General features: G+C 30.9%; 4 protein-coding genes across 41 annotated transcripts in view; 1 reads left to right on the top strand and 3 right to left on the bottom strand.

The window, feature by feature from the left end:
- The window catches only part of LOC123227520 (disease resistance protein RGA2-like), a 56,147-nt gene extending 47,911 nt beyond the window's left edge, over window positions 1–8,236 (bottom strand). For all 20 annotated transcript variants that reach the window (XM_044652480.1, XM_044652482.1, XM_044652478.1 and 17 more), the window contains exons 1-2: window positions 7,606–8,236; window positions 7,487–7,506 (exon numbers count right to left, since the gene is read on the bottom strand). In XM_044652480.1, the coding sequence (XP_044508415.1) occupies window positions 7,487–7,506; window positions 7,606–7,784 (199 nt within the window). In that variant the 5' untranslated portion in view covers window positions 7,785–8,236. The remainder of the gene's footprint in view (window positions 1–7,486; window positions 7,507–7,605) is intronic.
- The window catches only part of LOC123227503 (putative disease resistance protein RGA1), a 104,907-nt gene that overhangs the window by 29,381 nt on the left and 60,401 nt on the right, over window positions 1–15,125 (bottom strand). For 15 of the 19 annotated variants that reach the window (XR_006504487.1, XR_006504500.1, XR_006504490.1 and 12 more), the window contains one exon: window positions 14,306–15,086. The exons of the other annotated variants lie outside the window; for them this stretch is intronic. The gene's annotated coding sequence lies outside the window, so the exon portion shown is untranslated. Of the gene's footprint in view, window positions 1–14,305; window positions 15,087–15,125 lie in introns of those variants that run through there. 19 annotated transcript variants of the gene reach the window in all.
- LOC123226800 (probable potassium transporter 13) lies at window positions 8,312–10,518 on the bottom strand. Its single transcript, XM_044651319.1, has 4 exons — window positions 10,514–10,518; window positions 8,958–9,115; window positions 8,613–8,861; window positions 8,312–8,370 (listed from the first exon to the last, which is right to left on the bottom strand). The coding sequence occupies exons 1-4, from the start codon at window positions 10,516–10,518 to the stop codon at window positions 8,312–8,314; spliced, it is 471 nt and encodes a 156-aa protein (XP_044507254.1).
- LOC123226798 (probable LRR receptor-like serine/threonine-protein kinase At1g56140) lies at window positions 11,677–12,608 on the top strand. The gene is made up of 3 exons (XM_044651318.1): window positions 11,677–11,911; window positions 12,297–12,418; window positions 12,570–12,608. Exons 1-3 carry the CDS (start codon window positions 11,677–11,679, stop codon window positions 12,606–12,608), a joined length of 396 nt encoding a protein of 131 aa, XP_044507253.1.

Genomic DNA, 15,125 nt, shown 5'->3' with positions numbered 1-15,125 from the left:
GAATAAAAAAAATTGGATTATCAGTAAATTAATATGCATGACATCATTTTTCATGAAAACAGTTAAATTTGAATGTTCATAATATTTTATGTAAGATTACCATTTTTGAGTTTTAAATGTCATTTAAGCTACATTTTAGATTTGAATCACTAGCATACTAAAATAAAATCTACTGAACTATAAGTATGGATAGGTGAGCAGTAAAGAAAATAGATTAAAAAAGGAATAGGTAAGTGAAATAAAAGAATACAAGCATGGATAGGTGAACAGTAAAGAAAATATATTAAAAAGAATAAGTAAGTGAAATAGAAGAAGTATGGGAAGCTTGGGATTCCCGCCAAGTGTTGGCGTTTTCGCCAACCACTCTACTCACCCATTGCAATTTCCAAATTAATTTGATCAATTTCATATTAATTTTAATTTTAATTTCAAATTAATTTAAATTCAGACCAAATTAAAATTCAAGTTACATTGAATTTGGACCAAATTGAATTTGATATGATATAATTCTGCTTCCATTTGATATAACAAAACCTAACCTATCTTCTTACTATTACGTCAATAGTATCGATAATCAATGAAGTTGTTTGTTGAATTTTCTTTGTGCACGAGAAAACAATCCGATGATCTATGTGGAAACAAATACTTTTTGAGAAAATATGGAAATAAGCAAGCAAATACTTTTGCAAAAAAAAGTTTGCAAAAACATCTACATATATGAAAGCAAGCAAGGCTTCCACGTGAAAAGTTAAAAAGGAAGCAAACAATAACATAAGGAATATATTCTCTAGTTGTCAGTGAATTATTCAAGTCAGTGCATTATTCATATATATTCATTATAATATTCCCTCTTGATATATTATTCATATATATTCATTATACTTGCTGAAAACATGACATTTTTAAAAGTTAAATTCAGAGCAAGTGGGTTGGTGTCAATTATTAATGAAAAAAGCAAGCGTTGGCGTTGACACCAACCCTTCCTTTTTCCCCTTCTAAATTAATTTTCTGTCATATTTGACTTCCAGCTCATGTTGAAAGTGATCAATGACTATCTCATTACCTTAATTTTTAATTATTATCATATTATATATTATACTATTATCTCACTGTTTCAAATAGTTTTCATTAACGCAAAATATCTTTTAAAATTACAGAGAGAAGAAGTTGTAGAAAAAAAGAGAGAATTTCTGCATGGGTTACATCAAGAAAGGTATTTTGGAGAAGTAGATTACAGTTGTGGTATATTTGTTTAAGCTTTGAGATAAGTGGCATGTATGTATATACGGATTAAAATAAGGGTAAAAATTTCAATTTCCCTTTAAAAAATTTATTTTCTAATTGGTGTTGGTCCTCCCTTGAGGTCTTGATATATCCTATTTTATTTGTTGCCTTGACACTATTCACAAATTTCAAGTTACGTTGGAAATTTGTGCACCATGTTAACTCATATCCTAACATGACTCATTATCATTTTAAAAGTAAATACTCAATAATATGACGATTCATTATCATTGATAATATTAAAATATATTAGAAATATATTTAAAATATATGATTTTTTATATTATAATATATCATAAATATATGTTTTTCTAAGTTAATATATATTTTTAACATATGATTTCTTGTTATGCTGTTTTTCTTTTTTTATAAAAAAGAGTAAATAAAACAAAAAAAACCTAGCCAGGGTAGGAAAATAACCTAAACTCAACTTTGTTACACTTTAAAAAGGCAACAAGCTAGCAATAATGTATACAACGCACAAAGCCAATAAGCAAGGCCAAAGCCAAGCTTTTACTCAAGGGACAAACACACCCGCCCCCCTCGGATAAGGGGGAAGAGAACACCACAAAAAATGGGGGAGAGGGGGAATCTTCTCCTTTTGACTCTTTTTCTAAAAAGTTCCAAAGATAGAAATTAAGATGAGAGAAAAACCAAACAACCAAAAATTTAAAAAATAAATAAACAAGCTCAAAAAAGGCCAATATTGTCTTTTGAATGCAAGAGAGAAAGGCAAAACAGAGGATGCAAAACAATAACATAGTGGCAGAGAGAGCAACACTAGTAGCAGTTGTAAGGGAAGAAACACAAACAATCGCTAGACTCTAAAAGCAGAATCGTAGCAGCCAACATGTAGGGAGCATTTTCCAAATGCCCTCATCGAATTTGCCAACACACAAACCAAAAACAAAATAAATGTCTCCTTGGGGGCATTATTTTTGTAGAATAATGCATAATCTTGTTTTGCATTATTGTATATTTATTATGTTGATTTATGTTTTTTGTTTAATATATAGGATTTAGGACTTGTATAAATTTATGTATTATTTAGATAATTTAATATACAAAAAAATACAATTTATTCAATTTTATAATGGTATCAAAGTCGAGCATTGATATCGGTATTTTCTTTTGGCGCAGTCACATCGTCGCCTATGTAAAAAGATAAGTTTATTAGTTTGACCTCACACTCATGTCATCACCTATGTGAAAAATTGAGTTCATTAGTTTGATATACTCACACTGTCACTTATGTGAAAAAATTATTTCATTAATTTGACGCACTCACATAGTCACCTACGTGGAAAGATAAGTTCATTAGTTTAATACACTCACACCATCACTTACGTGAAAAGATGAGTTTATTAGTTTGATACACTGACACCCTCATCAACATGGAAAAATGTGTTCATTAGTTTGATACACTCATGTCGTCATCTTGTCAATGGTACCCTATAACTCATTTTCATACATGTTATTTATTAGATAACATAAGTCTTCACCTCTTGTCCTGCATTATAAACTCAATTTAACATAATATATTCCAAATATATAGTTTTCTATATTCAAGTATATCCTAAATATATGGTTTCTTAATTTAGCATATATTCTTATGTTGTTTTATGGTTCCTTATATAGGATTTGTTAGTGTATGCCTTTGGAACCGATTACATTATCATTTTCAAGACGTTTCATTTTGTGTTAATAAAGTGTTTTGTATTTCACATGTATATTATCTTAACTTTATTTATTTATTCATTCATTAAATATATTGTATGGATGTGAATTATTTGGATAATATAGATCTTTGGAAGATCAAATTATTTAAGCATTCCTTACGCTATATAGGTGATGCCAATTGGGCAATGACATCACACAATAGACACTCTAAATGCCCTCGTTAACTATCATAAGATGATATTAGTGTGGATAATTGTGAAAGTTGTATCATTAGGGCATTAGTATAAATTAACATTTAGTAAACTAATTTTCAAATATAACCAATAACGATGAATCACATGGACATGTAAAGCGTAGCCAATGATTCATCATAAGATTGTATTAGAGCACCATCAATTATTCGATCTGAGATGTCATGGTTGGATCTAATATGGATACATATGGTGTATAAATACAAAACTATTTATGTCATGTATAATAAGCTAAATTGGTCATAGGTTATTTGTATGCAGAAAAAAGTGATAGTTAAGAAGGAATCCGTTAGCTCAAAATAATTTAATTTTGAGTTCCTACATCAATGTCAATAAATATTAGAAACAAAAATCTCTAGTTAGAGTATAAAAAAAGTCACATGAAAGTAATTATTATGACTTACATCTTTTCATGTACTTTAAATTATTATGATAAATATGAGCATGATAGTTTGATGTTTAAATATTTCTTTATGAATGTAATAATTATGACTTACATTTCTATCATGTACTTTGAATTAGAGCTCAATACACATAATCTCGCTCTTACTTTTATAAGTTGTTTTACACGAGTAATACTATGTGATTTTATAATGAGTATTCATCAATAATGATGTAACATTATGTGATTGAGTACTATTTCAAATTTACAGTTACTTATTTGTGAATCTATTTTCAGTTGAAATAAGAACTTTATTGGAACTTTGTATACTCAATCTCTCACGTAATTGTCTCTAAAGTGAGATTCAGCGATAGATAATTATTTGTTTTGTAGTCATTGGACCTTAGTTTCAACCATTTGAGTGGAGCGATTCTTGCAGAAATCACTTTGTTGGATTATCTCTCAAAGTTCAACTTGTTCTACAACAATTTGAATGGGAAAATTCTAATAGGGTAGCATTTTGACATTACCAATATTTTTGGAATCGGATAGGACATCAACTGAGTGGATAGGGTAGTTTGTCCATTTTGACACTACCAAAATAATAATGAATTTTGTATAATTTATCATTAAATATATAATGAAAATTATTTTATCGTTAAAATAAACTTAATTTGATGGTATAAAAGCTTAAAATTGATAGATGAGAACTTTGGTTTAAGTTCCAATAATGAATTTTAAAAAAATTAATTTTTTATGTAACCCAATTCAAATCTTCCAATCCAGTCTGGTCTAACTTCAAAAATGTTTTTTAAGTGAACCGTAACTATTTTTGTTAATGGGTGACGATTCAATTGATTGGATTGCTAGTTTTTAAAAGCATGCTTTAAATATAGATGGATCAACATATATCTGCAATGAATTGTTATGTGGAGATCTCATTGGAATTAGTTGTACTAGTAAAAACAATCCCTCAACTTCAGTAAGTGTTGAGCTTGAAGATGCCTATTGGTGGGAAAAGTTGTTTTATGCAATTGTAATTATCGGCTATGGAGTTGGCTTCTAGTGTGGGTGGATTCAAACTGAGTTGGTTTGGCTTAAATTGGTGTTTGACTTGATTTGAACTAGAGTCTCAATTGGATAGTAAGACTACAGTCTAGTTTAAATCACCCTTTGACAACACTATTTATCCCAATCGTAACTCTATTTATCCTACTAGTTACTATTCATCTCAATCAACTATATCTCTAATCAATTCAAACAAGTCCAAACTCAGATTTGGCTCAAATTGAATCCAACCTTAGCTTCTAGGGATTTTTTGGTGTTCTTTTATTTGATGAGTAGAGGAACATGTTGGTGGGTTTGGTGCAATAGGACATGCTATACCAACAAGGTGCAAGTTGGCCTAAAATGCTACGAGAACTCCATAAATGTTATTGGGTCTATGTTTTTGAGTGGAAGAGACCCAATTAGCATTTATTAAGGTTCGAGTGTCCAACAGATGGTATCAAATTAAACGGTTCCATCCAATGCACCAATAAAACATTAGGTGGAGGACTTTGCATATAGGTTTGTGATGAGGATTATGTGATGAAAAGGCAAAACCTGAAGAGCATTTTGCATGATGATTTCTTGAACATAAAGTTTTAAAATTAATATTTTGTTCTGAAACTTTTAACTTTTATGTTGTAAATCATAGGAGAGAAATCACAAGTATTAATGTTACAGTTGCTTGCAAGGAAAGCACAATAGAAATTTTAAACTAAGATTGATCATCAGTTAGCATCTTCATACCAATCAATACTTGATGAAGGCCTTTGTTTTTCAAGATACTAAATTACACGGAGGAGTCAAGTTCCCTCGATGCAACAACCAGATAATGAGAAGATTGCAATGTTGCTCTGCAGTTATGGTAGCCATTTCATTAACAAGCTAATTTTTCCTTTGGTGGGATCCTGGTGAAAGTTGCTTCACAGATATTGCCTTTCCATCAAAAGCGTATATTGCAGTAGTAGATCTATGACCATAAATCTCAATTACTTTCATCAAAAGCGTATATTGCAGTAGTAGATCTATGGTATAAATTAGAATTTTAAACACCAGGGGAAATTTATATAAATCTGGAAAGAAACTATTCAGTCAAGACTTTCAATTACTTTCATCAATTACTTTCAATTATTGTCTAGATTTTTAAAATTAATCAGTTGGCCTAATTCCAAGATACATACTTGTAGCAGTAGTGCATTTTTCATTCTTCTTCAGTTTGTACAATAAGTTTAATTCTTTTTCTTCTTAATCTATTCACGAAGCATTTGGCACCAATACCTCTGCGACATTTGAGCATCTAAAACTTTCAAGGAAGATATAAAAAATATTGACATATATCATCCATCTAATTCGACATGATATATACGCATAATTCTCAAGAAAACTGAAGCTAGGGCTTGCATGTTTTTAAGATATACAGCCTTTTGCTGAGGAATGGTTCCTGATAGGCCATTGTTTCCAAGAAACCTGGCCATTGAGACAACAAACAAACTAATGTATGCTAAAAGAAAAAATAAGGATAAGATAAATACCTAAAATAAAAAAATCTAACTCTAATAAACTAGTCAAATCTTAAATACATCAAGGTAAGCTCCAACAAATTTATGAGTAAGACTATCAGTACTGAACGAAGCACTTGGGATTTGACAATTAAGTTGTTGAAAACCCGACCCCTGCAGAAAGGGAAAAACCTATTAAAGAAGACCCACATAAACAATTAAAGACACACTCATGGAATCACAATACTAACTTACATTGTCTGTAAACTTTTACGTTCTTCGATGTCAGATGGCATGCTAACATTGATCACAACATTTCTAAGATATCCAGAGGGAAAGGAAGATAGTATCGAATGAATCAGCTAAGAAAGGAAATATAGCAGTACACCAAATGATAGAAAAAAAATAAAAAAATCAGCTTATAGTGTGGAGCACTCTCATTATGGGCCAAGTTTCTGAGAAGACAGCTCAATCCAATGACATTACTGGCAATCACAAAGACATTGTTTTGCATCACAAATAGCAACACCCTGTAGTCTATTCCTTCGCAGAACAGAATTTCAACAACTGTTTTTTCTTTTCTCCTTTTAATAAGAAAATTTAGGATCCCAGATATTAAAACTAAGATATTATGGATCCCTAAGCTGGTTCCTTTCTTTATTCAACACATACAATAAAAACAATGTTTGACTTCCAAGTTATTTTTTAGAATTTCATGTTCAAGGGTCTGCACAGCTCTAAATTTTAACCAAAGAATTTTAAATATCATATATCTTACGAAGAAAGATGAATATGCAAAAATTAGATTTCAAATCTTGAGATGACGACCTCAAGGAAGAAGAGAAAATTAAAAAGAAAAAAAAACTGTGATATCGAAACATAAATAGAGATAAAATCTGAAACTTTATTTGAATAAATATGTGTTGCCATAAAACAATTAAAACATAAACATAAAACTCTGTACATTCTCAAACATTTATTTAAAAAATCACATCAGGGGAAGTTATATTCACTGTTAAAGGCTGAATTATAATTGTAAACATGATATTCTGAATCAAACAATAAATATGTGTTGCCAACTGTACCATTCAGCTGAGTCTTCATGAGACATACAATATATGTTTACAAATGAGGTTAATTTAAGGTGAGCAGAAAACTAAGAAAATATTTAAGAAACCCAACAATTTGTACTACCTAAAAGCCAAATAATTTGTACCTGAAAAACATGAAGACATTGAAGAACTAAAATAAATAACCCCTCCTGTCATTCAGTGGAATTTGTGTTCCAAATTAGGCTATTTCAATGGAAATGGAAGAATTTAATTATGAGATTGAAAACTCACACATCTGATTCAAGTTTTCCCTGCATGCAGATAAAACAAAGAATAGGATCCGTTTTGTAGTAGTACAAATTTTAAACCAAATGAAGAAGAAGAGATATGGTTTGGTCATACGGTCATAACTAATTTTCGGTTGACTTGATAATCTCTCCGTCAAGTTGAATGTTTGGGATATGAGCAATCTTGGACCAATTCCCTCAAAGAGTTGAGACGATTCATATCCTCTGGTAGAGATGACAATTCCGGACTGCCATGAATGAATAATTCTCCCAAAGTGTTTGTCGAACACAGAAGAAGTCATTGCGGCAATTTCACCAGTTTTGGTAAATCATGGATTTGAACTAATCGAAGAGGAGGTCCTGTGTCTTGCTTATCTGATCCTGTGCTCAAATCAAGATTAGGCCTTTCACAATCTTTCAACCAAAGTTTTTCTAAGGAGCTTAAGTTTCTTACACCACGTGGTAATGAGATCATACTTGGACATGCAAAAATCCAAAGTCTTCGAAGGGCTCTCGGGCGACCAAAATCTTCACACAAATATTCTAAATTGCTGCACTTGTGAATCCATAAAAATCAAAGATGTTGTTTTGCATCTCAAACACCAACACCCTGTAATCTACTCTTTGGCAGAACAGAATTTCAACAACTAATGTTTTTTATTTATAATAAGAAATAAAATCTGAAACTTTATTGGAATAAACTTAGAGTGTACTAATTGTTCATTTCCACAAAACTATTAAAACTTACATAAAAAAAACTCTATACATTATGGAAGGTAATGTTTACCAGTCAACGCTGAATTATATTTGTAAACACCGAAATTCTGAATCAATCTTGAGGAAGATATGCTTTATTAACTGCACCATTTGGCTTAATCTCCCTTTGTCCTACAATACATGTTCACAATTAAGGTGAGTAGAAAATTAATAAAATATATAAAAACAAAAATCCCAAAATATATTAAATGCAACAAAATAAGATAAAGCCATGCAATTCTCGGAGGCCAATACATTGTGCGGTAGCTAAAACTTATCATAGGGATCTGTGGACAGAACCATACCATAAAGCTCTGTAACATAATCGATTACTTCACATGGAAAATATATGTAATGTATGATAGAAATAATACCAGAGATTGATGGAGTTGGAATGCCATCGCCAATAACCATGATGATTCCCAAAAGCACAACCAATAGCAACAAAACTCGAGAATTATGATGTTTATCAAAGAACTCCTTTACAAGCAAACTGCCACTCATCCCTTTGAGAGGTGTTTCAGAAGTGTAAGGAGAATACTCATCCGCTGTTGCATGAGGAGCACTTGAAAGCCCCAGCTTTGCGTGCCGACAAAGCAAAGAATACAAGGCAAAAGTTCCACCTGCGGGAACGAGGCCCCTTCAGGAATCCAAAAACACGCAGACATATATATATTTGAATAAATAAACTGAGAAACATGCAGGTCTTTTGGGAGCACCTTCACCATTATCATCTGCTCCTAAGACAGTTATAATGTACTTGCAGAGAGGGATTAGAGTCAAAGTGCAGAAAACCAAAGAAAGTACCCGGAGAATTACATGGTCTTCCTCATGAAGCCTCAACTTTCCCGAAAATGTGCTCTGGTAAGAGAACCTCCTGTAACACAAAACATTCAAGGGATGGTCAGTGACTGCAAACAATTAGACCAATGAAGGGGATTTTGGGTTAGACTTGATCCTTAAGTTTGAAGTTTAACGGTTAGATCAAATCTATGGGTCAAATTCGTGACTTGAAATCGTGATTTATCAATAAAATGATGTCATTATATTTAATAATGATCAAAACAATATCGTTTTAACAATTATGTGATATAACTTGAATTAAACTGCGAGTCAAGCTTGAATCAAATAAGTTGAACTCTTTTAAACTAGAGTTTGACTTGGTTTATTAGAAATGAGCCAACCCTCCATACTCAAGTTTAATTCAAATTCGAACTAAATAAATTTAAACTAAATTAAACTAAATTGAGTCAATTTTCAAGACTAAGTCAATATGGTTTTGATCGAGGCCTACATATGACCATATGATGCCAACTTATTTATACTATTAAAATCCACTATTTCGACATGAGAAATTTAAGTACTTAAAATTAGAGTAAATTATATGCAAAGAATTTAGAGAACAATATAATATTTTTAAAATGGTTGGGCTGATGCAAACAATATAGAGGACAATAATAATCTCCTCATATATAATAAATTTATAAACGATAAAATAAATCATTTGAATATTGAACATAGAATATTCAAAAATTGACAATAATTTATATTTTTTTCACACAAAAAAATTCTTTCTATAATAAAAAAATTAATTAAAAGAAATGGTAATGACTTATGATATAATTGGATTTAGGGTGTTCATAATTATATATTAATCAAATCGAATTGATATTTAAATAAAAAGTTGAAACAAAAATTAGGTTGTTTAAAAAATTGATTTGAATACTAATTAAAAAAATATAACAAAATCAATTTTTCAGTTTGGTCATCAGTTTGTCTATTTAAAAAAACAAGTTAACTGAACCGAACTTATTTTTAAAAATTGAACAAAAAATAATATAACGAACCAATTTCAAAAGAATTGAACAAAAATATAAAAGAGTTGTGTTACCCTCTAAAATTTGATTAAAAACAGTTAACTAGTATATTTATTTCAATTTAAATAATTGTGAATCTCTAAAATGGTTTAATTTTGGTTTATAATTTTCTTCCTAACCAAATATTTGGTTTGATTAAAAATGATGTTTAACTAATTCAATTGACTGATTTTGAACACCCCTACATATATTGTCCTATTGGGCTAGTGAACTAAGGTTACTGGATTCATATATTATATTGGCCAAAAGACTATTTCCCATCCAAGATTTGTTAAAATGACAAATTTTTATCCGTTAAGTTTAAAAAATCAGATACCCACTTATCATCCATTGATGTTAGTGTATTCTATTAGTTTTCAAAGTAAATTACCATTTTATAATGTAATGACAAAAAGTACCACATATTTATACTTTATTTAATTGAATGTATAAAATTACCCTTCATATAAAAAATGAAATTTAATGAACAACATAATTAAATACCTATGCCAATAGTCTTGCCTTAACCATAAATAATATTTTGATTTTCACTTTATGGAAGTTTCGAAGAAGCTTCCTCTTAGCCACTTTATTTTATCAGGTGGGATTTTTCAAAAATTTATAATATTAAATATAGTTATTTCAAAAATTTATTTTATCAGGTGGCATTTCAGTTTTGTTAAAAGGGACATAAGTTCATAGTTATTTATAAGCGCAAAACACTCATAGATATTGAACTATCATGTTTTTTTAATTTAAGGAATAAGTGATAGATTTTAATTAAATTGGTTCAAACTTGTTTATCAATTCAATTCAAATAAATTTAAAACAAGTTTATTCAAATCGAGTTTGAGTTTAAACTGGAACCTTAGAGTTTGACACTATCAATCTTGAGCTCCAACTTGTACAAAGGAGTATTCAACATCGAAGTTGGAAGCAATTTGAATTGGCCAAAATAACATTATTTTCACTAATATGTATTAAAACGATATCATTTTTATCGATTTTAGTTTAATTACAATATTAAATTGAACCCAAATTCGAGTTTGACTCAATATTATAGGCAAAACTTAAGTTGAACTCTCCTTAAACCAAACCAAATTTGAATTGATGTAAGGGAGTTTGTTGAGCTAGACTTTTTCAAGTCAACCTAAAGTCAAACTTGCCCAAATTTAAAATCAACTTATTCAAATCTAATTTAAAAAAAAAAAAAAAACTTTGTTTTCCTCAACTCAAGTGACTAAACTTTTAATACTCTATAAGTTTGGAATTACTTATTTTCATGAGTAATACTTTTGACATGTGTGGATCTTTCTCGGCTTCAAGCTCAAATCAATGGACCAATCCTATATCTTTTTTTTCCCAATCTCCAACGGCTTTCGCTGTTGAACTGTAGATATCTGGAAAACTTCTAGCACAACAACTTTTATGTCGTAAATTTATAAGTTAAAGCCTATAGATAGTTTACTAAAATCTTGGGTTGAAATGGATTATATCTAATTTGTGGTCATAGCTAGCAATATAGCAAGAAAACTAGGTTGGTTTTAGTTTTTGCATTTTCAGTAAGGAGTAAATATGATCTATGTTGTTAAATCTGGTGCTACAGAGTACGCTTTTTGATGGAAGGGTGATTGATGTGAAGCAACTTTCTCAAGGATCCCAACAAGGAAAAAATCAGTTTATTAATGAGATTTCTGCCATTAATGCAGTGCAACATCACAATGTTGTGAAATTGTATGGATGCTGCATTGAAAGAACTAGGCGCCTCCTTCTTTATGAATATCATGAAAACAAAAGCCTTGATAAAGCATTGTTTGGTAAGAGAATATTGCCATTTAATAATCAATATTAATTTTACAAATTTTTATCTTGTTTTTTCTTGCAGGCAACTGAAACATTATAGAGATTAATAACTATAAATCTGGAAGGTCAGAATACAATCTTGATAACTTTCAAATATTTTAACCAATCTAAAGTTTGAAGAATGAAATATTTTTCTGCAACTATAAACAAGGCATAAAACGACAAAAATAACTGCCTAAACTTCTAAAAGCAAGCAGCAGGTTTGTCTAGAGCATAGTGGCAATGCTCTAGAGAAACTTATTGCTCCAAATCATTCCTGGAGAATATTATTCTTGAATCCTCAATTCTCCAATTCAATACCTCTTAAAAGTTCTTAATGATTGTGCCCCATATTTGCAGGAAATAGGGTGTTACATCTCGATTGGCCCACCCAATTTAAAATATGCTTGGGAATTGCAAGAGATCTAACATATCTTCATAAGGAGTCAAAGCCGAAAATTGTACATCAAATGTCGAAGCAAGTAATATTTTACTTGATACAGAACTCTTTCCTGAGATATTAGATTTTGGATTGGCAAAGCTGGTTGTTGATAAGAAAACTCACATCAGTACAGGAGTTGCAGGAACCATGTAAACTGCGATCATTTCTCAATTCCTTTTTTTCCTTTGCAGCTTGTTTTGGAATGTGCTGAAGAGTGTAAGATGTTGTGATTTATATATGATTTTCTTAATTTAAAACGTTGCCTAGGCATGGGCACATTGTATATGCCTGCTTTCTTTTCGGTTTGACACAATCACTTATCAAGATAGACTCTTCGATTCTAACTTTAGAAACACTTATTATCTTGCAGTGGGTATCTTACATTGGAGTAAGCAATGCATGGACATCTGACAGAAAAGGCTGATATATTTAGTATTGGTGTCGTTACTCTGAAGATTATCAATGGAAGAGCAAACTCTGATACTAGGTTAGATAGGGAAAAAGTTTATCTTCTTGAATGGGTAAAGAGAACAACATTAATTTTGATTTGTTTTTTTGCTTTTTTCCATATACACTAGTTAAATGTGCTCCTTTTTCATTTTTGGTTTTTGGACTTTGTCTATATTTTATTTCTAGGCCTGGAGTTTTCATGAAACCGACCAAAATTTGGGGCTGGTTAATCCCACACCGACAGAATTTGATGAAAATGAAGCAGTAGCTCTCTTATGCACTCAAGCATCACCAATGCTTCGGCCACCCATGTCACGAGTTGTGAACATGCTTACTGGAGATATAGAAGTGGAAGCTGTTACATCAAAGCCAAGTTATTTGATTGATTGGGATTTTAATGATGCAACAAATTCATTTCCGAACTACGCTATTGATGCATCTTCTTCTTCAGCAAGTTACAACAAGAATAAAAGTGACAATCCAACTGATCTTAGCCCAGAAGTCGACCAATTAAATTCGCCTCTAAATATCAGCCAAATCAGAGATGCAATATCTGAGGGAAGGTAAGAAATATCTTGCTATGAATTGATTCATATTTTTAGATAAATGATCATATGGCAAAAGTGTATTTGAAAATTTTTAAATTTTTATAGGATATTTATGATATTTTTTAAGATAATGATATGATAATTAAAATATTTTTTATTTTATTTAAAAAAATATATTTTATGATATAATATGATTATAATAAATTCTTTTTAGATAATATACTATTCAACTACCATATATTATATATTAAAAAAGTTGTTAAACCGAAATAACATTCATTCATTTTTCTAATATAATAACAAGTTATCGAAAAATTGACCAATTGTCAAGATGGCTGAATTGGTCTAAGGCGTTTGTTTCAGATGCCGAGCTAAAAGGGTATGGGTTTGAATTTGTTCCTCACTTCTCAATATATCTTGCATTCCAAATGAAGCTTAAATTATAATCCATAATGTCTAATAGATCCAGAGGATTGCCTTGAAGATTGAAAAAACTTACAGGCTGAAATTGCAGTTACTTGAAAGCCTGTATTTTGAACAAGTGGGTTAAATTGTCCATCAGAAAACAAACCAGCACCACCAATATCCGATGCAAACCCAACAAATTTAGGCCCAAAACCACAACATGAATCACAATCTCAGCACTACACAAGCAAACCAGCAACACTGATATCTGATGCAAACCCAGCACATTTAAGCCCAAAACCACAGCATGAATCACAATCCTAGCACTACGCAGGCCACATAATTGAGAATGTAATACAGTGGATGCCGGAAGGTTGCGCATAAAAAATGCTTATCATTAACTAGAGGAGCAATACTATGTGTACCTATTTTTGGTATACAATTTATGTATATAGTGATATGTCATCATATAATTAGGTGATTTTAAAATATGTGTCATTATATGATAAAGAAATATCCAATCATATGATAACACCTCATCTGTGTACACAAATTGTGTATCAAAAATGAGTACACATAGTTTTATTGTAACTAGAATCATCAACAACACTTATAACTCTAATTCCACTAGGAAACTTCAAAACAACTTTCAGGTAATAGAGACAAGAAACAGCAAAAAACACAGCCTAAAAATTCAAATTCTCCAGCAATTTGAGAGGTCAGTGCCCTCCAAAACCAAATGTCAAATTCTAATTTTCTTTCTTCTCTGCTCATAACTTCCACTCCTTAACCTTTTTATTCTTTTCTCCACCAATCCAAAATACCACGTGGAAATCCAAATTCTTCTTGGATCACACTTTGTTGGTTGAATCATCAGAGCAGAGTTCCACCTTGTCCTCAATATCATATGGTTTACCTTGGTATTTGGATCGGGCACAAGGCGGCCGAAGTTCCAGTGGCACAACTCCTTCAATACCATGGTCTGCAAATCTAGAAAACCCATTCCAATTCTGGCAAGCGGAAAAATGGAGGCCTTTCCAACAGTAAACCCAACATCACAAGCTTTCCATGAGCAAACAGCTCTTGTTTTCCTAAAATGTCTTGTTTACTTTCTATATAACTGAAAACATCCTTGCAATTTCTCATCATAGACATTTCAGTCAAATTTTCCAAGAGCTAAAATATCATGTCACCCTCAACATGTTCTTCTTCACAAAGATAAAGCACAACGTCTGGTGTGAGATAGGCTGAAACTTGTGAATTACAACAGATTTTGTCATCCGCTTCCACTCCTTGAAATGCAATCTATAGATAAAGGTAAATTTTTAGTACATTAAGTTTTAG

The sequence above is a fragment of the Mangifera indica genome, chromosome 10, assembly GCF_011075055.1.
Source record: "Mangifera indica cultivar Alphonso chromosome 10, CATAS_Mindica_2.1, whole genome shotgun sequence".
NCBI lineage: Eukaryota > Viridiplantae > Streptophyta > Magnoliopsida > Sapindales > Anacardiaceae > Mangifera > Mangifera indica.
Note: the sequence above shows the minus strand (reverse complement) of the source record. Positions and strands in the feature narration are given on the sequence as shown.

Coding starts and splice junctions, on each gene's coding strand:
- LOC123226800 (XM_044651319.1), bottom strand. Junction 8,862..8,957: donor AGCAGATGATAATGGTGAAG/GTGCTCCCAAAA, acceptor TCGTTCCCGCAG/GTGGAACTTTTGCCTTGTAT. Junction 8,371..8,612: donor TCCAACTCCATCAATCTCTG/GTATTATTTCTA, acceptor CATGTATTGTAG/GACAAAGGGAGATTAAGCCA.
- LOC123226798 (XM_044651318.1), top strand. CDS start 11,677: ATGTTGTTAAATCTGGTGCTACAGAGTACGCTTTTTGATGGAAGGGTG. Junction 11,912..12,296: donor CCTTGATAAAGCATTGTTTG/GTAAGAGAATAT, acceptor CCATATTTGCAG/GAAATAGGGTGTTACATCTC. Junction 12,419..12,569: donor TACATCAAATGTCGAAGCAA/GTAATATTTTAC, acceptor TTTCCTTTGCAG/CTTGTTTTGGAATGTGCTGA.